The 27,662-nt window shown below is 33.3% G+C and overlaps 4 protein-coding genes across 4 annotated transcripts; 1 reads left to right on the forward strand and 3 right to left on the reverse strand.

The window, feature by feature from the left end:
- Positions 1–4,972: 4,972 nt before the first annotated feature.
- On the forward strand, positions 4,973–17,235 carry LOC123270940 (titin homolog). Its single transcript, XM_044737126.1, has 6 exons — positions 4,973–5,185; positions 5,259–5,684; positions 8,687–8,997; positions 10,115–10,398; positions 10,463–15,786; positions 17,098–17,235. The coding sequence occupies exons 1-6, from the start codon at positions 5,143–5,145 to the stop codon at positions 17,172–17,174; spliced, it is 6,465 nt and encodes a 2,154-aa protein (XP_044593061.1). The 5' UTR covers positions 4,973–5,142; the 3' UTR covers positions 17,175–17,235.
- Positions 17,236–18,130: 895 nt separating this feature from the next.
- LOC123270864 (activated RNA polymerase II transcriptional coactivator p15-like) lies at positions 18,131–19,198 on the reverse strand. The gene is made up of 3 exons (XM_044737009.1): positions 19,136–19,198; positions 18,311–18,545; positions 18,131–18,213 (listed from the first exon to the last, which is right to left on the reverse strand). Exons 1-3 carry the CDS (start codon positions 19,196–19,198, stop codon positions 18,131–18,133), a joined length of 381 nt encoding a protein of 126 aa, XP_044592944.1.
- LOC123270943 (transmembrane protein 181) lies at positions 19,194–24,297 on the reverse strand. Its single transcript, XM_044737128.1, has 13 exons — positions 24,113–24,297; positions 23,063–23,228; positions 22,744–22,997; positions 22,346–22,605; positions 22,186–22,266; positions 22,018–22,117; positions 21,478–21,605; positions 21,257–21,406; positions 21,081–21,183; positions 20,789–21,019; positions 19,595–20,330; positions 19,464–19,511; positions 19,194–19,254 (listed from the first exon to the last, which is right to left on the reverse strand). Exons 1-11 carry the CDS (start codon positions 24,180–24,182, stop codon positions 20,197–20,199), a joined length of 1,677 nt encoding a protein of 558 aa, XP_044593063.1. The 5' UTR covers positions 24,183–24,297; the 3' UTR covers positions 19,194–19,254; positions 19,464–19,511; positions 19,595–20,196.
- A 33-nt stretch (positions 24,298–24,330) lies between these two features.
- Positions 24,331–27,463, reverse strand: LOC123270942 (pre-mRNA-processing factor 17). Its single transcript, XM_044737127.1, has 3 exons — positions 27,189–27,463; positions 26,894–27,110; positions 24,331–25,746 (listed from the first exon to the last, which is right to left on the reverse strand). The coding sequence occupies exons 1-3, from the start codon at positions 27,333–27,335 to the stop codon at positions 24,407–24,409; spliced, it is 1,704 nt and encodes a 567-aa protein (XP_044593062.1). The 5' UTR covers positions 27,336–27,463; the 3' UTR covers positions 24,331–24,406.
- Between the last annotated feature and the right edge of the window lie 199 nt (positions 27,464–27,662).

The following is a 27,662-nucleotide window of genomic DNA, read 5'->3' on the forward strand; positions in this document are numbered from 1 at the left end:
AGACCAATGCTGGAGATATGCTGATAACTCTTTCGAGGAAGAACACCGACAAAGGCCAAACATTGAGAAAGACCATTGCAGACATACTGAAAGAAGACGCAAGAGTAACCTGCAAAGGACCACAGGAGGTAATTGAGATCCGAGACGTCGATGATGACACAACGAAGGACGACATCTAGGGTGCCCTACAAAAGGAAGCTGGAGATGGCTGTGAGATACCACTAGAGGCAATCAAGATCCGTAAGGCCTATAGAGGTACTCAAATTGCCACAGTAATTCTACCAGCAGCAACAGCACAGAAACTACTGGATGGAAGTAGCAAAATCCGGATTGGTTGGGTTAATTGCCGAATAAAGGCAACGAAGAGACCTATTCAATGCTTTAAATGCTGGCATTTCGGACATCATGTATCCCAGTGCAGAAGCAAGGTGGACCGGTCGAAGCTTTGCATCAGGTGCGGACAAGAAGGGCACAAGATTACTGATTGTAAAAATCCAGCCAAATGTGCATTATGTGCTGAGATTGAAAGTGCAGAGAATGTTGCTCACCATGCCGGTACTTATAAGTGCCCGTTATTTCAGGAGGCACTCCAGAAGTTGACGAACAAACAAACATGAGGATACTGCATGACAGCGCATGACCTGCTCATGCAATCCGTGCGAGAACTAGAGCTTGACTTGGTACTGATAGCAGAGCCATATAAACACCTGAGTACCCAACCCTGGGAATCTGACAGCTCATCCAAAGCTGTCATCTGGTCATGTGGCAAGCTCCCTTTCCAAAATGCAGTCGACAACAGCAATGCCGGCTTTGTAGCAGTATCAGTAGAGGGCATCCGCTTCTATAGCTTTTACGCACCACCTTGCCTCTCTACTGTCGAAATCACCGAATTTCTGGATCGACTTACCGAGGACGCGAAGCATTACTACCCAGTGGCAATAGCCGGGGACTTCAACGCCTAGGCAGTAGACTGGGGCAGCAAGCATACAAACGCGCGAGGAAAGGAACTACTAGAAGCCTTTTCTACATTAGATGTAGTACTGCTCAACAGTGGTGATACACCAATCTACACCAAAGGAGACGCAAGTTCTATTGTAGATCTCACTTTCGTCAGTAGCAGCCTCACCAGAGGTAATATCAACTGGAAGGTGATGGATATCTACACAGCCAGCGACCATAACGCGATTCTCTGGGAAATATCAAACGTCCAGAGCCCGAGAAGACCTAAAAAGCAACTTAACACCATTGGTTGGAAGGTAAAAACTCTTGACCCAAGTGCATTGTTAGTAGCTCTCAATAGTGACCAGATTATCGCGGGCTGCGCAGAAGAGAAGACCAAGGACCTGATGAAAAGAGTGACCCAGGCTTGTGACGCCAGTATGTCTCGTAGACGTGGCATGAACACAAGACCTTCCGTTCACTGGTGGAACGACCACATCAGCGCCCTTCGTAAAGAGTGTCATCAGAAGAGAAGAATATCTCAGCGTGGCTACCGACGACCTAACTCTGCGGAGCTGGTCGCAGAGTACAAAAAAGCCCGTCGATCCCTGAACAAAGCCATCAAAGATAGCAAAAGAAAATGCTGGAAGGAGCTCATCAACGAGGTGGACAGAGATCTGTGGGGTAGGCCGTATAAGGTGGCCATGACCCATCTTAAAAACCAGCTAATGCCATCACTCACGTGTCCTCAACTCCTACAGAAGATCGTAAACGCATTGTTCCCCGAACAAAGCGAGTTTAACTACCTATTAGCGCAGAATGAAATGGATGACATTCCATCTGTCACGGAGGAAGAACTGATGGAGGCTTGTAATCGTGTAGGGAACAATAAAGCGCCGGGATTGGACGGGGTTCCCAATATTGCTTTAAAAACAACTATAAAAGCAGTGCCATCATTGTTTCTGGACGTCTACGACACATGCCTCAAGGAAGGGATTCCCCCTCGGAAGTGGAAGCAGCAACGACTAGTACTACTTCCAAAAGGGAAAAAGCCACCAGAAGAACCGTCATCTTATCGACCACTTTGTATGTTAGACACGGCAGGTAAAATATTTGAGCGTATAATCCACCAAAGAATAGAAGCAGTTGTCGATCCACTCCTGGCAGATAACCAGTATGGTTTTCGGAAAGGAAGATCAACCATGGACGCAATCAATCTGGTTGTTGCAACGGCCAAAGAGGCAATCGAAGGGATCAGATGGAAGGGTGGAGCGAATAAGTAATGCCTGGTGGCCACTTTCGACATCAAAAATGCCTTCAACTCCGCCAACTGGGACTGCATTATGCAAGCCCTGGAAGAGAAAAACGTACCAGGATACCTACGAAGGATAGTGGCTAGCTACTTCACGGACAGAATCCTGAGATACGACACGAAGAATGGTCCAAAAGAGTATGATATTACCAGAGGTATACCCCAGGGTTCCGTTCTGGGTCCACTTCTGTGGAATGTCATGTATGATGGCCTGCTGAGACTGACTCTTCCAAGAAGTGTCAAGCTTGTTGCATATGCAGATGATGTAGCTGTCGTAATCGTTGCTAAACACCTAGATGAGATAAACCACATATTCGGTATTACCTTGAGAAAGTTAACCGGTGGATGGACTAAATGAATCTACAACTGGCTAAACAGAAGACTGAGGCTGTGCTTATTACCAGCAGAAAAGTGATAGAGACCATAAAGCTGAAAGTCGGAGAACAAGAAATCACATCACAACCATATATCCGATATCTGGGAGTGATGCTTGATGCCCGGCTCAATTTTAAGCAGCAAGTCGAACACGTGAGCGCAAAAGCATCAGCAGTGGTAGCTAGCTTAGCACGACTGATGCCAAACGTCGGAGGCCCAAAGCAGAGCAGAAGACTACTGCTATCATCTGTAGTCACATCAATGCTCACTTACGGAATATCTATCTGGGCGGACGCACTAGAGAAGCAAGAATCATGGAGAAAGGCTGGACCAGTCTACCGTCTGAGTGCCTTAAGAGTAGCGAGCGCCTTCCGCACAATATCTATGGAAGCAGTGTGTGTCATTTCCGGAACTTTGCCTCTCAGAGTCTTAGCTGAGGAAAGACGGATCCTTTACCAACGAAAGTCAACCACACTAAGCGCTGAGGAGCTTAGAACAGAAGAACGGCAGAAGAGCATAAGTCGATGACAACTACAGTGGGATGCCACAGTACTATTATCTTACGCAGATGTTATGAGGACACGGCTGTTTCCGGGCGTATCTCCACCGCTTTAAGCATGATAATTCCCCAGAGTGCCCGTCCTGCCCAGGAGTCAATGTAGATGCAGAGCACGTCTTCTTTGAGTGCCCACGTTTTTATCCACAGCGAGATGAGCTGGAGAATATCCTGAAGAGGAAAATCCAACCAGAGACAATAGTAGAAGCAATGCTGTCATCAGAGGCTGCCTGGAACGCCACAAACACGTTTGTCACGGGAGTCCTCTCAGACCTGCGGTCCATAGAAAGAAGAAGAGCGAATGACGCCAATTAGAAGGAGGAAAGAATAATACCTTAGCCACCAGAAGAAAGAGCAGTAGCTAGATCCTCCCCTCACGAAGTAATGCCTGACGGCGGTTTCCATGAGGGATTAGGGGAAAGAGGAAAAGGGGTTTAGGGTTTAGTGGGTAGGGGCGCTAGCGTCGAGTTTTAGTATGACACTGCGTCGAGTCGCCACATATCCAGGCCAAACAGCTATGCCTAGAATCCGTAAAAAGGATTCCCCCCCCCCTTAAAAAAAAAAACACACACACACACACACATACATACATACATACATACATACTTACATACCTACATACATACAGACATAGTGACACCCTCGCGGGAATAGTCAGGGAAGCTTCCTAGGACCTCAAAACGTCGAGATCTGATGAAAACTCGATTTTCGAAAAACGTGGTAAAACCAATAACTTCCCGATTTTTGAAAATTTTCAATTTTCTTAGCGGGAAGTTAAAAATTCAAAATATAAAACAAGTAAGAAACATATGGAGTTTTTTGGGGGGCCCGTTTTACCCCACTTTTCTCAATTTTTTAATTTCGATATACGCAAAAAAATTAATACCATCAACTCAGTAAAAGGCCAAAAAAAGTAAAACGAGCTGAAAAACTCATATTATAAAAATTTTCTGAAGGTGGCCCATTTTACCTCACATTTTCAATTTTTTTTTTTTTTAATGAACAGAGCAAATTGAGATCAAATACTTGGCAAGGGACTAAAAAAAAAGTAAAACCAGAGAAAAACACTAAGGATATCAACATTTTTTTCTTAAGGGGCCCATTTTGCCCCCCCCCCCCCCCTTCCCTTACATATCTTCTAATCAGTATTATTTTAACAGCTTTATAAAAATTAAATTGTAATGACAAAAATTTAGCAAAAAATTCTACTTGTGGAAATTTAAAAAAATATAAGTGCAAAAAAATTTTTTTTTTCTAATAATTAATTTGTTATAGAAATTTCAAGAATTTTAGATATCTGCTAATTTTTTTCCTTATCAATTTAATTCTTATAAAAATACAAAAAAATAAAACGATATATGTATGTTGAGTAATTGACATCAATTATTAATTATAAATACTTACAAAAATCACAAATGACAACAATGAAAAATCAGATATCGGCTTGTAAAATTAAGTCATACTTAACCAAAAAAGTAAAAAATTTACTTCAAGTACTTATTAGTAGAAAACTAATTAACTTACTCAACACTTAAACTTTCTGAACTTAAAAAGAAAGTAATAAATCATTATAAACAACAATCAAAAATAATAAATCAGTAATAAAATTACTTATATTTTACCTAGATTTCGCGATCTCTAATTCGTACTCAAAGCTTCGACAGTTGGCATCCTACCACGCATGCGCTAGGTTCAAAAGCGCGCAACAAGAGATGAGAAGAAAACAAGTAGCGCCGTGGCGAAAATATGAACGACATAGTATGGGGAAAATTGGCGCTTATTTCGCGCGCACTCTGATGGAGTTGTGATCAGAAAAAGACAGCGCTAAGAAAAACAACATCAAAACACTGAACACAAAAATGTTAAGTTTATACTTTGCTGATTGTTAATTATAAGAAACCGCACATTTTAAAAGTATTATTTATTTATTTAATTATTTATAAATCGGGTGGTTTAAATAATGGCGTTGATTTTGCCGTCTGAAATAGCACGACTGGTTTTTGGTGAGTAAATTTGTGACGCTAACCTTAATATAATTTTATTTTCTGTTAAAATAATATAATAAAAAATTCAAAGGATACCTGGAAGAAAATGAGTGCACGGAAGCGGCTAGTAAGTTTTTCACGACGTCGCCGCACCTGGAGGAGTGCCGGTATGTCTCTCAGAAGGGTAGGAAGTTTGATACCAAAGTTAACGACCACACACTGACAGATATTGTGGAAAAATATTTCCTTGTGATGAGGTTCGTTAAAGAAAAACTCTCCAAGATGGAGGACAGTGATTTTCAGTCAACTGATCTGATGGTGATGGTCAAGCTGCTGTTGGATGGACCACCTAGAGGTAAGCAGCGATTTGTCGTGAACATCAACGTACCTCCGCCTCAGACTGGTGGCTCGCCGATCCTGGCTGGCAGCTCGAGGAAGCGACGTCTCCACAGCCATCAGCACGCTGACAGACCCAAACGTCCGTTCAGGTTGGATCCTGATAAGGAGAAAAGCGAAGGTAGTGTATGAGCATGGTTGTAGCAGACGTCCAAAGATTTGAAAAAATTATGACGCTGAAATTACCAGACACATGAAAAATTTTTTATTTTTCTTTAAAAATAAACTAGGTCTAGGAAATTATTTTTAAAAAATTGTATTTATAATTTTTTCGAGCTTTTAAAAATGGAATTTTTTAAATAAATTTTTCTTGCTATAAATTATTTATTACAAAAATTCTAAAAATGATCATATGTCTCTCAATTTCAGTATAAAAAATTTTTAAATAACTTTTCAACTGGAAAAAAAAAAAAAAAAAAAAAAATACAGTCGTCGTCATTGATTTGTAACGGTTGGCAATGATTAGAGTAAAATAAAAAATTCTCAATTTGGACATCTCTCACTAAAAATTTCAATTAATAATATATTTGGAAAATAAAAAAAATAAACGAAACTATGAAGAAAATTTACATAAAATAAATAATTGTAAGCTCAGACAAACATAATTATAGAACTTTAACCAAAGAAAAAGTACTATACATAGAGATAATTAAAAATAAAAAATTCCTTTATTGTAAATCACCAGAGAAATAATTTGGATATTCAAAAATATACAAATAAAATATTTCAAATAAATTTGATATTTCAATTAAAAGAAAATCAATGAAATATCAGACTTCTGATAATTACAGTCTTAAAAATAAACAATATCAAATAACTATAGCTAAATATAAAGACATTTACTAAAATATTAGATCATATCATTATAGAAAATTAAAATTGAAAAGGCCTAAAATTAGAAAATAGTCCATCAAAGCAATTTAAATTTTTTAAAAATGGAAATATAAACAGAAGAAACAAAGGAAATTAAATAATAATGACAAACGTAAATTCAGACAATTCGAATAAAAGACATCAAGGTTATTTGACATATACACAAATGAATGGCCGCGTTCAAGTTTACTAAGTTCTTGGCAGATCTTAGCATATCTTGTAGCAACAACTTAAAGTAACTATATTGTTTTTTAAAAAAATCTATAATAAAACAATGCAAGGTATATTTATTTAAGTGTGTCTAAATATTAATTTTTTGGTAGATAAAGTCAGCCCTACTCAGAACTTAGTAAACCTGAACGCAGCCAATAACTCTGAATATAGAAAAGCTTTACAAATGAACATCTCTAATTGTGGACAAGAAAATTCGGAAATCTCTCAATATGGACATCTCTCATTAAAGAAAACAAAAAAAAAAAATACAATATTTATAAATTAAAAAATTAAAAAATAAGTAATCGTTCAAAAAAACACGCTTTAACATAAAACCAAACTAAAAAGTAGGAATTTAATTTTTTTTGGATAATTCAAAAGTAAGTTAAAGTGATTAATAAAAAAAAATCTTTTTTATGTAAATAAGTGTAGGGATCGGATAAAAACAATTATTCAACGGTAATAAACTCTGCACCAAGACATCTTCATTGGAGAACTTTACTGAAAAATTAATATTTATTAATCATAGGTAATGCACGATTTTTTAATTTTTAGGTAGATTTTTGAGGGGGGTGGTGCCGATTGAGTATCAGCACCGGCACGTGCCTGAGTCGTGGCTAATTGCGCGGTTGTAATTGCCATTGCGCCGGTACACGATGATCCGTTTTGATGATGCGCTGAATTTGATGATTGAGACGAGTCGCCCGCCATCTCGTCGTCGCTCAAATTGTCCAGGTCGTAGGAGCACGCGGTTGATGCAGCGTTCATCGCTGATGACTAGAGTCAATGACGAAGGTTATTCATGCCAAACTTTTCTTTCTTGACTACTAAAGTGATACTATGATAAAATTCATAAAGATCAGTTCAATAGATAGATTTTTAAAAAATCTACGTAAAAATTAAAAAATCGTACATTACCTATGATTAATAAAAATTAATTTTTCAGTAAAGTTCTCCAAAGAAGATGTCTTGGTGCAGAGTTTATTACCGTTGAACAATTGTTTTTATCTGATCCCCACACTTATTTACATAAAAATGATTTTTTTTTATTAATCACTTTAACTTAATTTTGAATTATCCAAAAAAAATTAAATTCCTACTTTTTAGTTTGGTTTTATGTTAAAGCGTGTTTTTTTGAACGATTACTTATTTTTTAATTTTTTAATTTATACATATTGTATTTTTTTTTTTTTGTTTTCTTTAATGAGAGATGTAAATATTGAGAGATTTCCGAATTTTCTTGTCCACAATTAGAGATGTTCATTTGTAAAGCTCTTCTATATTCAGAGTTATTCATTTGTGTATATGTCAAATAACCTTGATGTCTTTTATTCGAATTGTCTGAATTTAGGTTTGTCATTATTTTTTAATTTCCTTTGTTTCTTCTGTTTATATTTCCATTTTTAAAAAATTTAAATTGCTTTGATGGACTATTTTCTAATTTTAGGCCTTTTCAATTTTAATTTTCTATAATGATATGATCTAATATTTTAGTAAATGTCTTTATATTTAGCTATAGTTATTTGATATTATTTATTTTTAAGACTGTAATTATCAGAAGACTGATATTTCATTGATTTTCTTTTAATTGAAATATCAAATTTCGTTTATTTGAAATATTTCATTTGTATATTTTTGAATATCCAAATTATTTCTCTGGTGATTTACAATAAAGGAATTTTTTATTTTTAATTATCTCTATGTATAGTACTTTTTCTTTGGTTAAAGTCCTATAATTATGTTTGTTTGAGCTTACAATTATTTATTTTATGTAAATTTTCTTCATAGTTTCGTTTATTTTTTTTATTTTCTAAACATATTATTAATTGAAATTTTTAGTGAGAGATGTCCAAATTGAGAATTTTTTATTTTACTCTAATCATTGCCAACCGTTACAAATCAATGACGACGACTGTATGAAAAAATACACTTAAAATTTTTTTTTGTGCAATTTTTTAGAGTTTCTTTTTATTGATTAAGTTTGAAAATAATCATAAATTATTCATAATTAACTGTCTACTATCTTCACATTCATAGGTAGTGTTTCGAATCAGCAAGTTAATACCGATGCTACGCAGCTCAACCAGCTGCCAGGTCACTCGGAACCTGGTCAGGAGCCTGGGTTGATCAAGAGTCTGACTGATATTCAGTCCTTGTCTACTGAGATTAAGATCAAAGAAACTATTGTGGAGGTTCATAAAGAGAGTAAGCTTCAGCCGATGAAAAATTCCACTGCTACTGATACGAAGGAGCTCATGTGTTATGCTACTGCTGAAGTTCAGACCCAGGATGATCACGTTGAATCGGATACTGAGTTGGCATCCGATATGCCTATTGAAAATCTTAGCGTGAATATTTGTTCATTTATTTACTTATTTTAAAAATTTAACAGATATCTGAAAATTTTTTGGATTTTATAGCAGTTTAATTATTATGAAAACAATTTAGTTGAAAAATTTAAATGAACTATAAATGAGAACTTTTGTTTCATAATTTTTTTATTACAGTATTTATTATAAAAATCCAAAAAATGGTCAGATTTCATCACGATTTTTGATTATAGAAAATTAAAAAAAAAATTTTTTATTTTTTTGTTCGTAGAGAATTAATTAATCTTATGAAAATTGATTTTTATATTTTTTTTTTTTATTTAATGATTTTAAAATTTTTTGATTAACTTGTTGATACATTTTTTTTTCACGCTGTATATGAAAAGTCAAACAATTAAAATAGTATATTACACACCTAGGGAAGTAAAGTAAGAAATGTCTCAGATCACATGTAATTGTTGGCCGAGGCGAAGCCGAGGTCAACAAACATGTGATCTGAGGCTTTCTTATTTACTTCCCGTGGAGTGTATACTATTTTTTTGTCCGACGAAGGCGGAAAGCGGCAACTTAGTTTAGCGCAGCGGGACGAAAGTTGTCACTTTCCGCCCGGAGGGCAAAAAAAAATAATTTCTTTTGATACGTAAATTTTTCGGTAACATCTTACTGAAGTTTCAAAAGTTTCTAAAATTGACTTATCGACAAATTTTTATTCTTTTTTAATAATTATTTTTCTTTTGGGTGTCAAAACGGAAACAATATAGGAATTTACAAAAATTTGTGCATCATTTTTAAATCGATCAAATATCAAAATTTACAAATTTATCAATAATTTTTATTCAAATCATGAGATCAAAACATTTTATTTGTTTAGTTTTTCGCATATCAAACCTTGCAATTAATTTTGAATGAAATTTTAATAAGAAAAAAACGCATTTTTTAGATTTTAAAATTATAAATCCGATATAAAAATTTTTTCTCTTAAACTTTTGCTTTCAAATTTAAAAATAAACAGAAAAACTTTATTATTTTTTTATCAAACAGAATGATAAGTTTTTAAAAATCATATTTTGTTAAATCTTTCAAATGAATTAATCGTTAACAATTATAATCAATAATTCTTTAAAAAAAATTACAGCTCCTGACGAGAGAAATGTTGAGCCGTACAGAAATTCAAGAAAAAATAGCCGAACAAATCAATAAAGCAGGCTTACCAAATTTGTCATCTGTAATTAAAGAAACAAGTTTCTGTGACAATCCCGAGGTAAATACTTCAATAATGTCCGAGTTAAATAACGCGATTAAATCAGTCGTCACAACAACAGAGAAAGATCCTGTTTTCGAAGACTTTCTCAACGAAATAATCGGTACTACCGACGAGTCTCCAGATGGAAGTCCTTATGATTCAAATCCTACTGAAAGGTATTTTGACAAACGTAACTTTAATTTCTATCAATTAAACATTGTAATAATTATATTTTATCAGGTTCAATCCAGAAGTGAAAACAGAACCACCAAATACAGTAGAAGAAACTGACATCAAAGAAGGAATTTTCAATTTGAACGAGCCAACGCATGACCTTCTTTTTGACGATTTGAACGCCGCGGCGATCCAAGGAATAATTAACGTAAACAAAATAACCCGCGAAACTGGTGACTTGACCGAGGCAATGAAGAAAGAAGAAAATCCTACAAGTACTGCTGTTACATTGGGAAATGAGACTGAAATTCCTTCGGTTTCACCAGCCACTGTATTATCCATCGACATTCCCAATCTTCCGGTCAATGTTAATCCTGTCAATCTCAATCTTGTCAATGTTAATCCAGTGAATTTTAATCCTCCTGTACTCCCTACAGTTTCATCTTCAATTCTAACAACAGTTCCTAAAACAATTCAAAAAGTGTCTAAAGCAACAATACGAAAAGGAAAACCCAGAAAAGCACCTCGACCGGAGTCAGCGAAAATAAAACCCAAGATAGTCAGCAATGAAGAAGTTGTGACTACTCTTGTTTTCTGTCAGCAAGACCAAGAAAACGAAGAAGCACATTCGATACGAATGACTTCTGGTAACAACCAATGCCTTGCTATAATGCCAAAACTTCCTGGTGAAACACTTTTCTTACGCACCGTACAAGTTCCCAAGAAGATTCCAGCTCCACCTGCTCCTCCAGATCCTCCTGCTCTTCCTCCTCCTCCTCCACCACCTCCACCTTCACCTCCGCTAGATCTTCCTCAATTCAAACGCATAGCGCCGAAAATTTCCAGTCTGCCAAATTTGCTCGTTGAACCTGTCGAAAAAAAAAAAAACGACCAAGAAGACGAAGCAATAACACTTTACAGAAATAACTTAGAAAGCTTCCCGGTTGGCACAGAAATACCAATATTGACTGCCGATGATTCAATATCTTGTTCTGGAACCGGATTATCGCCATTCTTGAAACTTAACAAACGAAAACGTTCACCAGCAGCACCTGGACCACCAGCACCACCACCAGTGCCACCCGTTGAAGCGCTTCCAACAGTAGATCTTACAGGAGACACTAGTTTTGTCTTGGAAAAAGAAGAATCAATCATCAAGCGGACGCCCAAGTCGTTGCTGAAGAGTCGCGCCAAGAACCATCGACTCAGCTTGTCAACTCCTCGCCGGCGCAGCAGTCACGTTCGTGCTCTAGATTTCAATACACCAACTGGTTTGAGTTCAAGTCGTCGTTATTCAGTCACCAGTACTCGAGCATCTCCATCGCGGCCGCTAAATAAATCAATTCCTCGCTCGAGTTTGTTCAGCACTCCAATTAAGAGTCCCAGGAAAAAGGCGCCTGTGAAAACACCTGTGAGGAGTTTGAAACCTTTGGAGACGCCAATTGCTACCAGAAGCCCAGCTCCGACGCTCCAAGGCAATTGGAACAAGGTGTCTGGTGTTGATACTATAATTGGGTGTGATTCGCAGTCAGATAGTGGTTCGCCTCCAAAGAAACGTCCAAAGTCCTGGGACGCTGATTTGAGAGAAGGACTTGTTATTCCTGAAGAAAGTCCGAATAAACCGCGAAGAAATTCTAATAAACTTTTGAAAAATGACAAAGAAGAAGTGAATAATGATCCTGTTACTCCAACGATCAAGTCGGAAGTTGAAGTTGAGAGTAAAGAGGCTAAATCCAGTGAGAAAGTTGCTCAATCAACAATTGTCACTGCTAAAGGAGTTACCAAGAAGTATGCGAAGCTAAAAACTATTACTTCTAAAATATCAGGGTCGAGTGATCTAAGTTCTAACTTTGAAACAAGTACAACTGAAAAAGTTATCAAAGACCTGGAAACTCCTAGAAAATCGGAAGATATTGGAGTACCACCTACTCCACGAATACTCAGTCCTTCGAGTAATCAATGTTCTTTTGTGAGAATTAATTCCAATGAAACTAAAGTTACCGGGTTCGTGACTACTCCCGAGTTCCCGGTGACGCCTTGCATTAATTTTACTCCAAAACATGGTGATAATACGGTGGATTCTTTGAAGAAAGATTTCGCGCTGTATTATCATCCTGGTGTCTATGGAAAGCCGGTAAATAATGTTGATGTTAAGGAAAGTAATTCAAATGCTAATGCAGCAGCATCGACTTCAGCTTCTACTTCAGCGAGTACAGAGACAGTGGCAAACACTTTGGGCGCGAAATTGGAAATCACGCAGTTTGAAGTTATCAAGGAAAATTTACCTAAGGAGGAAACTTGCAAGGAACTGAGGATTTCTAATGCTGAAGGGCTGAATAAGAGCCAGGAGTCGGAAAAAAGCTTGGAGAATAGCAGGAGTGATGATTCTGACTCTGATAGTGATAGTTCGTCGTCTAGTTCCAGTTCGTCATCTTCTTATTGCAGTGATGATCAGTCGAAATCTAGGTCCAGGTTGTCAGTAAGCAAGACAAGTAATGTTTTGAAGAAAAGTGATAATTTGGGACTTGATTTAAGTGATTCGATGATTAAAACTGATGATAAAAGCTTAAAAGATGATAATAAACAGGAAAATTGTGAGGATAAGGTAAGTCAACAAGATGGAGGATTGGTTCTTGAAAGTAGTGGGGAACAAGAAGGCGGATTGGTTGAAAAGGGTGGCGAGACTGATGGTGGGAAAATTCAAATTGAAAAAGAAGAAGAAGTTTGTGGAACAATTCAGAGTGAAAAATCGGTGGAAGATTTATCTGTTGAGAAAGAGAAAGTTGTTGAAGAAGCAGAAGAAATTAGTGATGAAGATCAAGTTGAAGAAGGTGAAATAATCGAAGCGTCACCGAAGAAAATGTTTCCAATAGTAAAATCAGACAAAGCGTTAGCAGAAGCAGATATTGAAACTCCGGCGAAAAATGATGACTTACTTGACGAAGCTGACATATCTGAAACTCCTAGTGGATCTAAAAACGGTACTGAAACAACAACGACCAATTTGACGACTAAAATTAGTAAGATTATTAACACGAACTCTCAATGGCCGCAGGAAGACAAAGTTATGAAGTCTACGTTGATTGAGTCGAAAAACAACAATGATGTACTACCGGGTCCTAGTCAACCGGAGAATTCCGAGGTGAACCATGAAATACTTAGAAGAGAGTTGGATGAGAAGAGGTTGAGGATTATGGATAGACTTAAGAAGAATATTACTGTCAAACCGATGTATGGAGGTAGCAAAGGAAAGAATAAGAATGACAAAGCCAAACCGCGGAACAATGTTGTTGTCAATAGTAAAGCTCAGGAGAGTAATGAAGTAAAAGAAAGTGTTTGTGAAAATCATGAAGCGAAAGATAAAGACCATGGAAATCTTGAAGTGAAAGATAGAACGCATGGAAATCTTGAAATGAACGATAGAATTCATGAAAATCTTGAAGTAAGAGATAGAGGTTATGGAAATCTTGAATTGAGAGATAGAGGTTACGGAAATCTTGAAGTAAGAGATAGAGGTTATGGAAATCTTGAAGCGAAAGATAGAGGTTATGGAAATCTTGAAGTGAGAGATAGAACTTATGGAAGTCTTGAAGTGAGAGATAGAGGTTATGGAAATAATTATGATCCGAGGTATAGAATTCATGGAAATCATTATGAAGGAAATGATAGAAACTATAGAGGCAATGATCCGAGGGATAGAATTTACGGAAATAATTACGAAGGAAATAAGAGAGATTATAGAAGCAATGACCCGAGGGATAGGACTTATGGAGATCATTACGAAGGAAATGAGAGAGGTTATAGAAACAATGACCCGAGGGATAAAAGTAATGAAACAAGAGGTCGCCACAGAAGTAATGATAGAAGGGGTAGAAGCCGTGGAAGTAATGAAAGAAGGAGTAAAAGCCATGGAAGTGATGAAGGAAAGGGTAGAAGTCATGGAAGTAATGAAGACAGAGGAAGAAATCATAGAAGTAATGAAGATAGAGTTAAAAGTCATGAAAGTAATGAGGATAAAGGTAGAAGTCATGAAGACAAAGGAAAAAATTATAGAAGTACTGATGATAAAGGTAGAAGTCGTGGAAATAATGAAGGGAAAGATAGGAGAGACGACAAGGCTAGGAATCAGCGAACTGACTATGACAAAGATAAAAAGGATGACAAGATTAGAAACGAAAGGCTTAACCATGAAATACAGCCTACAAGAGAGGATAAAGTTAAGAACAAAATTAATGCTGATACTGGTGGACTTGAAAAAGAAGACAAGACTAAAATTAATACAGTAACTAGTGAAGTTCAGAACAGCAAAAATGATAAGGTCAGAAGTCAGGTTGCTGATGACAAGAAAGATGTCAAAGAAGAAAAGAGCGAACAAGTTAAAAACAAGGTGAAGGGCCAAGGGACAGAGGAAGCTAAGAAAGAAGAAATAGATAAGAACAATGATGGTCGAAGAGAAGTAAAACTTCCAGTTATTCCAGTGACGAGAAAATCAGCGCGGTATGCAGCACGTGCTGCTAAAAATGAAGCAGAAAAGATCAAGCGTGATAGCAGCAAGGATAAAGACAAGAAGAAATCAGTTGAAGATAATCGGAAAAGTAAAATTGAGGTGGAAAAAACTAATTTACCAAGTGGTAAAATTCTTGATAGTATCTTGACGGGAAAATTATTGTTGAAAGAAGTTGTTGATAGAGCTAAACTTGATCAAGCTAAGAGTAATGAGGTTAGCAAGAAAGATGACAAGGCTAATATGGACAAAAAGATGAAGGTTGATGCGGTGAAACGTGATTTGTTCAGTGGAGACGAGATGAGTGATGTTGAAACCAAAAAGGTTACATCTAGTCAAGTTGAAGATCTGATGATGCAGTTGCATAAAAGCAATACTCCAGAAGTTCCTGAAACTGAAGAAGTGTCGGATAAAAACATGGTGCTGGAGTCACTAAATCTGCAACCGACATCTAAAAGTTCCAGTGAATCTGAGGCTGACTTATCGATGAATTATTGCGAGATAAAATTCGTGCACGATGATAACGTCAACTCGAAAAAGCGCTACCGTAAGACAACGCTTGACGTCGTTCCGATCACTATTCCGACGGAAGATGGCGGCACCATGACAGTGATTCTGACGTTGACTTCACATGAAGAATTGTTCAACTTGCAGCCAGCCAGGGTGAAGAAAATTACCAAGAAAGACCCGCCGAAGCCAGCTCCAGAGCCTGTCAGGTATAGAAGGAAGGTTCAGCTGAAAGACAGCAAGCCTATGGTTACTTCTATTGACTCACTGCCACTAGCGACCTCTTCTCCGCTAACTATGGAACTACCTGGAACATCGAAAGTCGTCAAACCCGAGCTTACTAAATCTACTAGCACAAATCAAGTACAAAAAAAGAAGGGTAAGTGTTGATTTTTTTTTTTTTTATTTAATTTTGCACACCTCATCATGCAAAGCCTTTTTTACTCTTAACGCTTCAAGATCAAACAATTTTTTGATCTTTAAATGCCTCTATCGTAACTATATCGTACTTACACGGTGATATGAGTAGACGTATATGGGTGATTCTCTGTAAGGACGTCTTAAATCTGTACAAAATTGTCCGACCAAATTATTTTTGATTTTATTAGAAAAAAAATTAACAAGAGCTACAAAACTATCAGCTTAATCATAATAAATAAACAGCCGATTTAATTTTTGCTTTTTCGATATTTGTGTATCTTTTGTCATATAACATGACAGGGGACTGTTTTTTTTTTTTTTATCAAATTGAGAAAAATCAAGAAAACTATTTCAATGCATTCAACTTTTTAAGTTCTCAATGAATGTTTACATTAATTAGAATAATATTAAGACTTATGGATCCAATTTTATAAATAAATTATAAATAAAAATAGTTGCCAGGGGACTGAGTTTTGAAGTGGCCCAGACACATATTTCCAGCACAAACTGTGCTTTGACACTAAATAAAATGGCGATAAAGCGCTAACAGCCCTATGGTTATTAACTCAAGGCTATTTAGGTCCTTATAAACCTTGCAAAAGGTAAAATAACATGCTGGATTTTTTTTTTGGCTTTGAACTTCTGGCAGGGGACTGTTCTTAAAATGCCTGGGACAAACTTTGGTTTAATGAATTCAATGAAACAAATTAATTTTCGGTACTTTTTATTGAAGAAGATTGTTAGATAACTAATTAAGTTTATAAATATTATGGACCAAATTATATATTATGGACGAATAACTTAAAATTTAATCTTAAAGGTTTAATTTTGGGAATGGGACAGCCCAGAGGACTGTTATTTCGGTGGTTTACGAATTTATAGCAAAAAAACCAAAATTTATTTCATTTTAGTTTTCAATGCTCCAAATAGAAATGTTTTTTTACTTTCATAATACATTTTTTTTAGTAACAAAATAACAATTTTTTTAGTAAAAAAATGCCTGGGACAGCAAAAAACATCCTTACAGCGAATCACCCATATAAAAAAATCACTCTAAATAATTCATCTTATATTCTCTAAAAAATTATTGCACGACTTATGATGCGAAGCACCAGAGAGTGCTTAACAATTGAAAAATGTTTTTCGCCTCATTTCGGCAACTATTTTTATTATTATAAATTTAATTTTTCGTAAAAATTATGAGGCGTGCATTTTTGGATTTTCCAGACTTTTATTATTTTTATTGATTGTTAAATTTTGCTGATTCCAGATCAAGGAGACAAAATCAACAATGAGGCTAAGGGTAAAAATTCGGTAGGTATTCCTAATCTATCTCCCATTTGGTAGACTTCTATGGGTCAGATTCCGAACTAATGAAATAATTAGAACATGTATATATAATTTTAAAGTAATGATAATAGAAAATTTTTGTGTAAGATTTTAAATTGTAAAAACTAAGTCTTGATATTTATATTTTTAAATAATTACACTGAAATGCGTTTTAAATCAAAATTTTTTATAACATTGTAAGACTAATAATTGATTTAAGTTATTAAAACCTTTTTTTAATTATACTTTAACAGTCGTTTATTTATAATATTTATTAACTTTGGCTTATATAAACTATAATTAATTTTGGTATGATGTTAATTGTCGCAAAATATGACCTGGTATTGCGGGAAGTAAACCTAACCTCAAAAATTTGTGCTTGAAACTTTGGCTGACCAACTTGCGGCCATCTTGTCTAGCAATCATCATTATAATTGCACTATTGTTTGTTTCAGGACAATAAATTAAAAGATCCCAAGTTCCTATTGAGTAAATTAAATCAAATAAAAATTGATAAATTACTCGCAACGGTACATGGACCTGAAAAATAATTATTTCAAGTGCAACTTCTCTGAAAATGGAAAAAATTTTAATGCTGAGCATGAATTTTTAATTGTTAAGTTTGATTAACAATACAAATGTATTGTCGTTTTTACCAATTATAAATATGAAAAATCTTTTGTGTAAATACGTGTAATATTGTCTTGGTGATTTAAATGTAATAACAAGAAAATTTATCATTAAATTTGAAATTTAATGAAAGCGAATTGTCGCTCATATTTTATACATGTAAAGTTTTGATAAAAAAAAAGTAAAATAAATTAAATAGATAAAATATTTTTAAATGGTGATTTTTATTCAGAAAACTATCATTCAGAATGTGAATTACAAATACTGAATAACTTATAAGGATAATTGTACTGTTTACATTTAAGAATTAAAAATTTATAGGAAAATCAGTAAACAATTAAAAATTATGCTTTGCGAGCAACTGCTTCATCAACCTCTTCTAATATATCTTTCAGCTTGTTGTAGTTCTCAGGAGTCAAAGAAATTCCTGTTAAGTATCAAAAATATTAATAACATTAATGGAAAAAAAAAAAAAAAAAAAAATAATTAAAAAATCTAGTCAGAAAACATAAAGAAAAAAATACCTTTGCGACCAGGCTTAAGATCACCGCTGTTGGCATCTAAATACATCTCACGAATGTCAATGTACAATTTACCCTTGAATGTACGTACAGTGACCTGTCTCTTGTTACCAATGCTCCAGGTTGGCTCCTCGTCGTCGGCCTTGCTCGAAGATGCTTTTTTAGCAGGCTTGTCCTCTTTCTCTTCCTTTTTGGACTTCTTTTCTTCGCGCTTTGGCTTCTTTTTTGGTTTCTCTTCCTGATAACAAATATTTTCAATAAAATTTAGTTAATATCGTCAATTAAGACGTCATGATTTTTAGAATTTTTTTTTCTAACAAATTATTATGAACAAAAAATAAAAATGTATGATACTGAAATTATCAGACATCTGATAGTTCTTAAAAGTTTCATAAATAATTAATTATGATAAAAAATATTTTTCTTAAAAATTCGCACTTTTAATTTTTTAAATGTTTGTTTAATTTAATGAAAACTAAGTTAGCTGAAATGTAAAATTTTTTAGAATTTTTTTTTATTGAGAAAATTATTACAAAAAAATAAAAAAAGGTTCATTTGTAAAAACACTTGAAAAACTATAAATGCAATTTCTATAAAATATTTTTTAGATCTAATTTAATAAATGAAAAAAAATCCAAAAATCAAAAGCGTTAGCTAACTTTATAGTATTATTAAATTTAGTACCACAAAAATTTCACATGTAGAAATTTGAAAAAAATTTTTTTTTCTGAAATAAAACCTAAAAATTGTCAAATGTCTACAGAATTCAGCATCAGAATAACTTTCAACTTCAATAAAAAATAATTATTAAAAATAAATAATATTTACCTCGGAATGACTTCCAGATTCACTTTCGTCACTTGAAACATACTCTCTTGATTTTTTGGGCATGTTGAAAATATTTAAAGAAAGTTCCTCCTTCCAAAAATCTTTATACTTATTACTGACTGAAACATAATTTTAGGTTACAATTAATTTTTTTCATTAAAAATTTTCATATATTCATCTAACATTTAATATATATGTTTCAGATAAATAAAAAATTTCTAAGGTACCGAAAGTTAATGATGCTTAAAAATTAATATAAATTTCAACAAAAATAAATTTTTGCCGGCAAAAAAAATGTCTAAACAAGTAAATAATTACTAAAACTTACATAATATTGTGCTACTACAAAAGCAACGCGATAAGTAAAGAGACTTTACTGAGTTGTAAAAATGAATTAACATAAATAAGTAGTTAAATATTTGTAAAAATAAATACAAAAGAATTACGTATGTTACTTACAACTAAACTTCCTAACCGTCTTTGTGAACTATGTTCTGTGTTGACGCCAACTTACACGCATATGTATATGTGTATGTGTGAGCTGACGGTTACTGAATTTCTGCACTAGCCGCGATAAAAAGCCGCGAAGCGTCTGGCCAATAGGAAACTCCAGAACCAGCGAGAAATTTGAATAAATGAAAAAAAATTTATTAGTTTTATAATATTACAAACATTTATTATTAATAATTTAATTATCAAATATTGATATATTGATTACATAACAATGAACTATATGTACATAAAAATATTTATAATTTATTAAAAAAAAAAACATTTCAATTTTTGCACTTGTCCCTTTTGGTTTAAACTGTTAATTAATTTTTTATAGATTAATTTAACCAGCTGTATATTGTCATTTAGTCATACTAATAATAATATACGGTAATTAGTAATTTTAATTCACTTTTTAGTGGTAAATTTTTGAGTCTTAATTTTTAAATAAGTTATCTATAAATTTACCGCTAAAAAAGTTTGTGAATTTCTTAAGTTATTTATAGTCATTTATTAGTAATGACTGTTAATTATTTAAAAAGTAATTGATTAATTAATTCATTTGATTTTTAATCACTGTCGTCGGTATTTCTTGTGGCTCTGGTTAACGGTCGCCGGCTGTCTTCATCAGAGCCGTAGAGAATATCTTCATCTGATTCGTTAATCATTGAAAATGTCGGATTGTCTTTTGTTATTGATGAATCTGTTTATAAAATGAATAAATAATTAATTAATGATTAAATAAAATTACTGGACAAATGATTAATTAATGAATAAAAAAAATTATTAAAGAATTAATCAATAAAAAAAAGATTGCTGCAGAAATAATCAATTAACGATATAAAAAAATTACTGAAGATATAATTAATGATAAAATTAAGTTAGCCGACATCTAAAAATTTTTATAATCCTTTTTAATTAAAAAAATTATTACTAAAAATAAAAAAATAAAATTTGACTTGTAGAAAAATTGAAAAACTTTAAGTGAAATTAAAAAAAATATTTTTTAGTTCTAATTCAATAAATGAAGTAAAATTAAAAAATTAAAAATTTCGGCTAATTTTATTATTATTAATTAAGGTAGAAAAAAGTTGCAGAAAAAATAATAAATAAACGAAAAAATAAATAATAAAATAATGAAGAAATAATTAATTATATTACGCTGTCCATAGACTTGTTGTAACCCTGGAGAGTAAACGTATGCCATAGTGTACAGATAAAAATTGAGAAGTCCATAAAGAGCCATGAATTGTGCTGATGTACGGTAATAAGTCGACAAACGAGATGCAAAACTGTCTTCAAGAACTCCAGCACCAAAATGTCTAGATGTGACGATTCCTGACACGGTTGCTACTATCACTGCTAGCAGAGTTAAAAATCTAAGTCTTAGATCTGAAAATAATGATTAAATAGTTATTTTTTAGTTTTTAATTAATTAATTAAATTAACTTACCAAAATATGGCATGGCACGCAATTCGCTGTACGCTCTCAACATTAATAGGAGTAAATACGCGATATAAATTGCTCCAATTGTGAAAAAGAAGACTTTGAATCCCTAGAAGAACAATTAATTAATTAATTAATTAATTGATGAATTGATAAAATTATTATAGATTAAAAAAAATTACATAGTAATTAGATGTATCGAGAGCGTAGTCATAAGTAGGGTCCTCGAGTTCCGTCCATCTTAACCAGGTAGCGAGAGTTAGAGCTGAACACCATAAAGATCCAACTACCAATAATTTTGGTAGGTAAAATGTTAATAGTCTTCTGTCATTCTAAATATTTAAAAAGATTATTTTTTTTTATGATCATTCATTATAATTATAGTGATGTTTGTAAAACTTACTTGTCTTAGGCCGTGATAGACACAGAGCCAGAACATCAAAATGGCGCAGAGAAATGTTGTCTGCGTGATCGCGTCCAACATTCCTGGTACCCATGAGTTTATTAAGAAAATCAGGGGGAAAAACGGATCTGTAATTTTTTAAAAGGGGTGAATAATAATAATAATAATAAATGATTTAATAAAAAATAAAAGAAAATTTTAGGAAGAAAACATTTGTCAAACTTAAATCTTGAATAACTTTTGAAAAAATCATAAGAGATTTTTATTTTAGAGAATTAAATTTTCTTATCAAAAGTATATTTTATGCTTCTCGATACTTTGCTCGTAGGACGTAGTATAGAATTCCCAAGTTTAAAAAATTTTTTTCCGTCTTATATTTAAAAGAAGTGTCTATTTAAATGCCTTTAAGTTAAATGTCCATATTTAAATAAATTAAAATTTTTAATTCGCGACTTTTATCAATAACAATGAAATTTTAAGTCAAGTTAATGATTATGGTTATCATGATTATTTATGGTATTAATTTAAAAAAAATCTTACTGTTGTAAAGAATAAGAAGTGGAAGGAGTACTGATACCCATTTTTGTTCAATAGACCAATCATTTATCGGATATTTCTTGAGTGAGTGTCCAAACCAACACTAAAATAATATTCAATAATTACTATCTACCTGTTAAATAATTTTTTTTACAAAAAATTAATAGTTACCGTAACAATAAAGGCTGCAAGAAGAAATATCAGTCGGAACCATATTTCTATCTGCGTGAATGCTGGATTGTAATTTTTGAACTATTTTGAATGAAAAATATTAAATTAATTAATTATTATGAAAACCTATATAAAATAAATTTTCGATGAAAAATCATACATAAAAACTCAAGTCTCTAATCGAATACCGCTGATGGAAGCCCTCGAGTCCATAGAACCGTACTGTTAAAATATAATGCGTGTAATCAAGAGATCCGAGATGCGCAACTATCAATTCTTCACAAACTTGTCTTTCGCACTTTAAGTGCCTCGTCCTGTTGCGATGAGCAGTCTCGCTACTTAGCACGGGTACTAATTTATCATCTTCAGTTACTCCGTCTATTTTGACACTTACTTGGAAACTCTTGTCATACCTTTCATCTACAAAAATTTTTAATAATTTTATCAATCATAATTAATGAAATTAGTTTTTTTTTTACGATAATTAATAAAATGAATTATTTTATTTTAATTATTCAGCGATAACTTCAGTTTTGTTAAAAATAAAAAAAAAATAACCATCAGTATTAGACGTCGAGAACTTGGCAATGATCCACAACTGCTGGCTATAAGTTGACAAAGCTGGAGTTTTCATAATAAAAGGGCCGCTGGCCATATCCGTGCTGTTAGATTTCGCCTTTTCTTCCAAGGTTGAAGTTATCGGTGGACCCGCGAGTCCTATGAACACCGCGAGGCCAAAACATGCGAAAAACGCAACGAAGACCATCACGAACTCGCGTTTGTGCATCGAGTAAAGGCGCATTGGTACTGATCTGAAATTATAGACGTTAATTTTAATCAAGTAGAATATATATTTATTTATTAATTTATTAATTACCTTTCACATCGATCATGATGATAGGCAGGTGCAATATATTTGTTAAATTCGCTAAACAAATCGCTGAATTGCGTCAATGTATTCCGTATTTTCAAACTCCATCCTCCTGAAGGTAAATGATATGAATACCCTAGTCCATTATCCATTTTCCGAGGTGATTTTATGTCTAGACATTTTTAGTTTTATTTTTAATTGTTGGTAGAAATAATAAGTGACTTAAAAAATAGACAGTCGTTCATGGCTTTAATTCCTGTTAGTTTTTTTACTACGTGCTAGCTTATAGTTTTTAAGTTTATCTTTAAATAATTGCTAAGATAATTTGTTAAAATTTTGATTTATTAATGAAATATCTGAGAATAAATGATTAGATCTAGCATTTAAATTTCATTAAATTTTATGCTGAAAATAGACTGATAAAATTTTATGAAGTTTGATAAAACTTTGATGAAATTTCGAAAAATTACATGAAATTTCATACAATTTTATTAAATTTGAGTTGTAGTATTTCATAAAAAAACTTTTTCCGGACATGGGAAGATATAATTATATATAATACAATAAGATATATGATATAATTTAATAATAACAATAGCATTAACCATTGTTATTATTTTTATCGAAAAAATTAATACCAATAAAAACAATATTTTGAGAAACAATATCCACAATTATTTTCATCAATTTATAATTAAAAAAAAAAAATGAACTAAAAATATAAAAATTTTTTCTTTGCTCAAATATGTAATATTTCCATGAATTTTTAGTAAATAAATTGTAAGTAGCAACCAAAAAAAAATTCTATTATCTACGCAGCGTAAATATAACACAATTTATTTACGCATAAAAAAAATTTTCCATATGATCATATTAGAAATTAAAATATAATTATATAAATTTGTGTACAAATATATAATTAAATCGAACCATTTTTCTCAGATAATTAAAATTTTTCTTCTGTAAATAAAAAAAAATAATTCACAAAAGTAAATATTATTCTCACAAAATCATTCATGTACTTCCAACATAGATAGAGTACTTCTATTTACTTACCAACGTATAATATTACACAAGTCCTTCGTTTAACAATCTTAAATTTACAACAATAACTAACAACTACCATTCACTATGAATAAACTAACAATTAAAACAACCAACAATTAACAAAACCCTCTGTGTACTCCAACCACGTACACAGCGCCCTCAGCGTGAAACCCCAACCAAATTATTGATTTTTAACACAAAAAATACAAAATAAGGGTGACTGCAAGTCTACATAAAAATATCCTTTATTCTATTAATTAATTTACTTATCAATAATAAACAATAAACAACTAGTATACAAAATTAGTCCCAATATTTAATCTTTCCATCCCAACCAGCAGTAGCGACCCTGGATGGTTCATGAGGATGCCAGAGCGTAGAAATACAAACACCGTCATGAGCTTTCCACTTTTTAAACAGTTTAGTAGACTTCCAGTCCCAACAGTAACATTTACCATCAGCATCACCAGATACTAAGTAGCTCATATCAGGCGAAAAGTCCAACCCGCAAGCATAACCAGCAACCATATGCCCGGTGAAAGTTTTCTTCCTATTCATCTTGAAGCGATTCAAAGCAGAGAAGATGACAATTTTATTATCCATGCTCTGACAAGCCAGCCATTTTTGATTAGGCGACGGAGTGACTGCAGGCATGGAGTGCATCGTTGGATCCGCAATATACTTCATATCAACCGGAATGTCCCATTCCCAGACCCTGAGACTCTTGTCATCAGAAGTAGTTACAAACCGGCGATTTTCATCAACAAAAGTAATCGTATTGACAGCTCCCAGATGTCTGTCATATTCTTGAGTGATTTCTCCAGATCTGGTGTCCCAGCAGATGATCTTTTTGTCGCTGGTTCCTGCTACAAACAGATGCTGCTTGTCATGGTCTGGGTTAAACTTGACGCAGTAGGGAATTTTCCTGCTGGTGAATCTGCTGATACAAGCTCCAGTTTCAGTATCCCAGAGCTTAACGTATCGGTCATAGCCCGCAGACAAGAATCTGGAGCCGTTGTTGTCGAAGCTGATGTCCCGAACAGCTTGTCGGTGTCCATAGTAAGTTCTGACACACCTTCGGTCCTTGTAGACTTCCCAGAGTTTCACGCGACAGTCCATGCTGCAGGAAAGCAGAAGGTGAGCAGTTTTTGGGAACCACTTGATCTGGGAAATTCCCTTGGTGTGGCCTTCCCAGGTGTGGATTTGGGACTTGGGCAAGAAACATTTGTCCGGAGGCGAGTCTGACCGGAGGTTCACGCCAACGTCCTGGGGAGCGTGGAGGAAGGAACGACCTTGGTAGTCCAGAGGGTCTTTTATGTGCAGAACAGTCTTTTCTTCGAGAGGTTTTTCCTCTACTTGCTTGCCGCGTTTGTTTTTCTTGGCGAGGATTTCCTCTAGCTCGGCAGCCTCTTCTTCGGTGGGTTTCATTACTTTTTTCTCGTCGACGTAGCCACCCCAAGGGCCCAAGAACCCTTCGATGTCTTGCGGGTCGTCATTTCTGTGGCGTTTTCGCTTGTCGGCTGGACGAAGTTCTGTTCGCTCGAAGACTGTTTTGGAGTTGTTTTCTTCTGCGACTGAAGGTGAACCTATCAGCGTTCGACCTTCTTCGGCACTCCCATCTATCGTAGGGTCCAATGCGTAACCTGGTAAGAAATTCGAATAAGTAATTGGAATAATAAATTATTGTGAAAATTTAATTCTTTAAGAATTTATAGGGTAGCAAAAAAAATTTTTTTTTCTTCGAGTTGAACATGAAAATATGTTAGTTTATATTTTAACAGCCCGCGACAAATATCAGCTCGATAAAAAAATTTTTAGGGCTCGCTCAAGATTTTTTAAACTTTCAAAGTAGAGTAATTAAAATGTTTTCGCTAAACTTGTCAATATTAGTATCAACGAATTAAAAATTTTTTTTCTATCAAATGGACACACTAAACAATATAAATAAATCACCAAAAAAATAAATAAAAGTCTGAGAAAACAATAATTACTACTGTATTGTTAATTTCAAAATATTTATCCGGCATCTAATGAAAGTTTTGAAAATATTTAGTGACTTCTATAAATAAAAATTTGAACTTTTAATTTTCAGAATATAAATCATTTTTAAACTACAAAATAATAGACTGACAATAAAAAATATTACAAGCAAAAAAATTCAATTTTTGATTTTCTGAACTTTTAAAAGTCTTGAACGAGCCTTAGAAATTTCTTTATCGAGCCAATTTTTGGAGGTATTTTGAAACTCGATAGCCGAAAAAATTTTCATAGACTTGAAGAAAAAAAATAATCATGATACTGAAATTGAGACATCTGATATTTTTTAGGATTTTTTACCAAATAAACTGTCAAAAAAAAAAAAAAAAAAAAAAAAAAAATTATTAAAAAAATTCTTCCATTAAAAGTTATAAATGCAATTTTTTTTTTAAATAATTCTCTGTACATAATTTATTCATTAAATAAAATCCAGAAATACTTATAATACTGAAGTTAGCCGACGTTTTTAATTAAATTAGAACAAAAAAATATTTTTTAAAAATTGCACTTAGTTTTTAAAGGTTTTTACAAATGAAATTTTTCTTTTATGTTTTTGTAATAATTTTTTCAATAAAAAAAAATTTTTTTAATTTTTAGATGTTATTTTTACATGTGAATTTTTTTTTTAGAAGTCTATTTTTAAAAAAATTTTAAAAATTAACACATGTCCGTAACTTTCAGTATCACAGTCAGTTTTATAGCATGATCCTAATAATCAACTCTCACAGTTAATTTTAGATAAAAAATTTTTACCATAACTAGCAAAAGTTCTTCTCTGATTCTCAAACTGAAAATCACTAATGACGGCTTTTTCCACATAACCCGACAGTATATTTTTGGGAGCTCGCTGCTGCTGAGTTTTAAACGGATTTGTCGGGCCTACCTCTGGAGCAAATAGTTCGTCGTATTTTGGGTTATACGGCAACTCACTCACTGTAGAATCAACGTGCCTAACACACAATTCAGTACCCTTAAAAAAAAAAAAAAAAAGTTAATATTAGAATATTTAAAAAAGATGAAAAATTAAAAAATTAAATAAAATACATACTGTAGGTACTACGTCAGGTGCAGCACAAATTTTCATAGATATTGCTACACTGTTTTCACTGTTTATTTTATCAGTAATAATAGTCCCCACTTCGGTATCAACTGAACCTTCATCGTCGCTGCTGTTGTATCCTTGCAACGCGAGCATATTTTATTGCTTTTTTATTTAATTTGTAAAATATAATATAATATAAAATTGTTCAACGTATCTTGAACGTTTTATTTGTAAATAATGTAAACAGTGGTAAAATTTAAAAATTTCAGGTTAACTGCGAGCTAGCTAGATTCAAACACACCAACAATTAGTTTCATTTGCGTCACCATAGCATGATACTTGGAACTACTCTGACAGCGCAGTGCCATCTAGTATCATATACAGAATTTACAATTAAATGACAGAAGAAACTTAAAACGCCATCTTAAATTTACATCATGTGGAAAAAGTTTAAATTAAGATCTTGATAATAAATGGAGT

Source organism: Cotesia glomerata, linkage group LG8 (genome assembly GCF_020080835.1).
Source record: "Cotesia glomerata isolate CgM1 linkage group LG8, MPM_Cglom_v2.3, whole genome shotgun sequence".
In the NCBI taxonomy this organism is placed as follows: Eukaryota; Metazoa; Arthropoda; class Insecta; order Hymenoptera; family Braconidae; genus Cotesia; species Cotesia glomerata.

Coding starts and splice junctions, on each gene's coding strand:
- LOC123270942 (XM_044737127.1), bottom strand. CDS start 27,335: ATGCTCGCGTTGCAAGGATACAACAGCAGCGACGATGAAGGTTCAGTT. Junction 27,111..27,188: donor CACCTGACGTAGTACCTACA/GTATGTATTTTA, acceptor TTTTTTTTTAAG/GGTACTGAATTGTGTGTTAG. Junction 25,747..26,893: donor AAGAACTTTTGCTAGTTATG/GTAAAAATTTTT, acceptor ATTTCTTACCAG/GTTACGCATTGGACCCTACG.
- LOC123270864 (XM_044737009.1), bottom strand. CDS start 19,198: ATGCCCAAAAAATCAAGAGAGTATGTTTCAAGTGACGAAAGTGAATCT. Junction 18,546..19,135: donor AATCTGGAAGTCATTCCGAG/GTAAATATTATT, acceptor ATTTGTTATCAG/GAAGAGAAACCAAAAAAGAA. Junction 18,214..18,310: donor TCTTAAGCCTGGTCGCAAAG/GTATTTTTTTCT, acceptor GATACTTAACAG/GAATTTCTTTGACTCCTGAG.
- LOC123270943 (XM_044737128.1), bottom strand. CDS start 24,182: ATGGTAGTTGTTAGTTATTGTTGTAAATTTAAGATTGTTAAACGAAGG. Junction 21,184..21,256: donor TCGATACATCTAATTACTAT/GTAATTTTTTTT, acceptor TTGTTCTTCTAG/GGATTCAAAGTCTTCTTTTT. Junction 20,331..20,788: donor ACAACAAGTCTATGGACAGC/GTAATATAATTA, acceptor TTTTATAAACAG/ATTCATCAATAACAAAAGAC.
- LOC123270940 (XM_044737126.1), top strand. CDS start 5,143: ATGGCGTTGATTTTGCCGTCTGAAATAGCACGACTGGTTTTTG. Junction 5,685..8,686: donor TGATAAGGAGAAAAGCGAAG/GTAGTGTATGAG, acceptor TCACATTCATAG/GTAGTGTTTCGAATCAGCAA. Junction 10,399..10,462: donor GATTCAAATCCTACTGAAAG/GTATTTTGACAA, acceptor ATATTTTATCAG/GTTCAATCCAGAAGTGAAAA.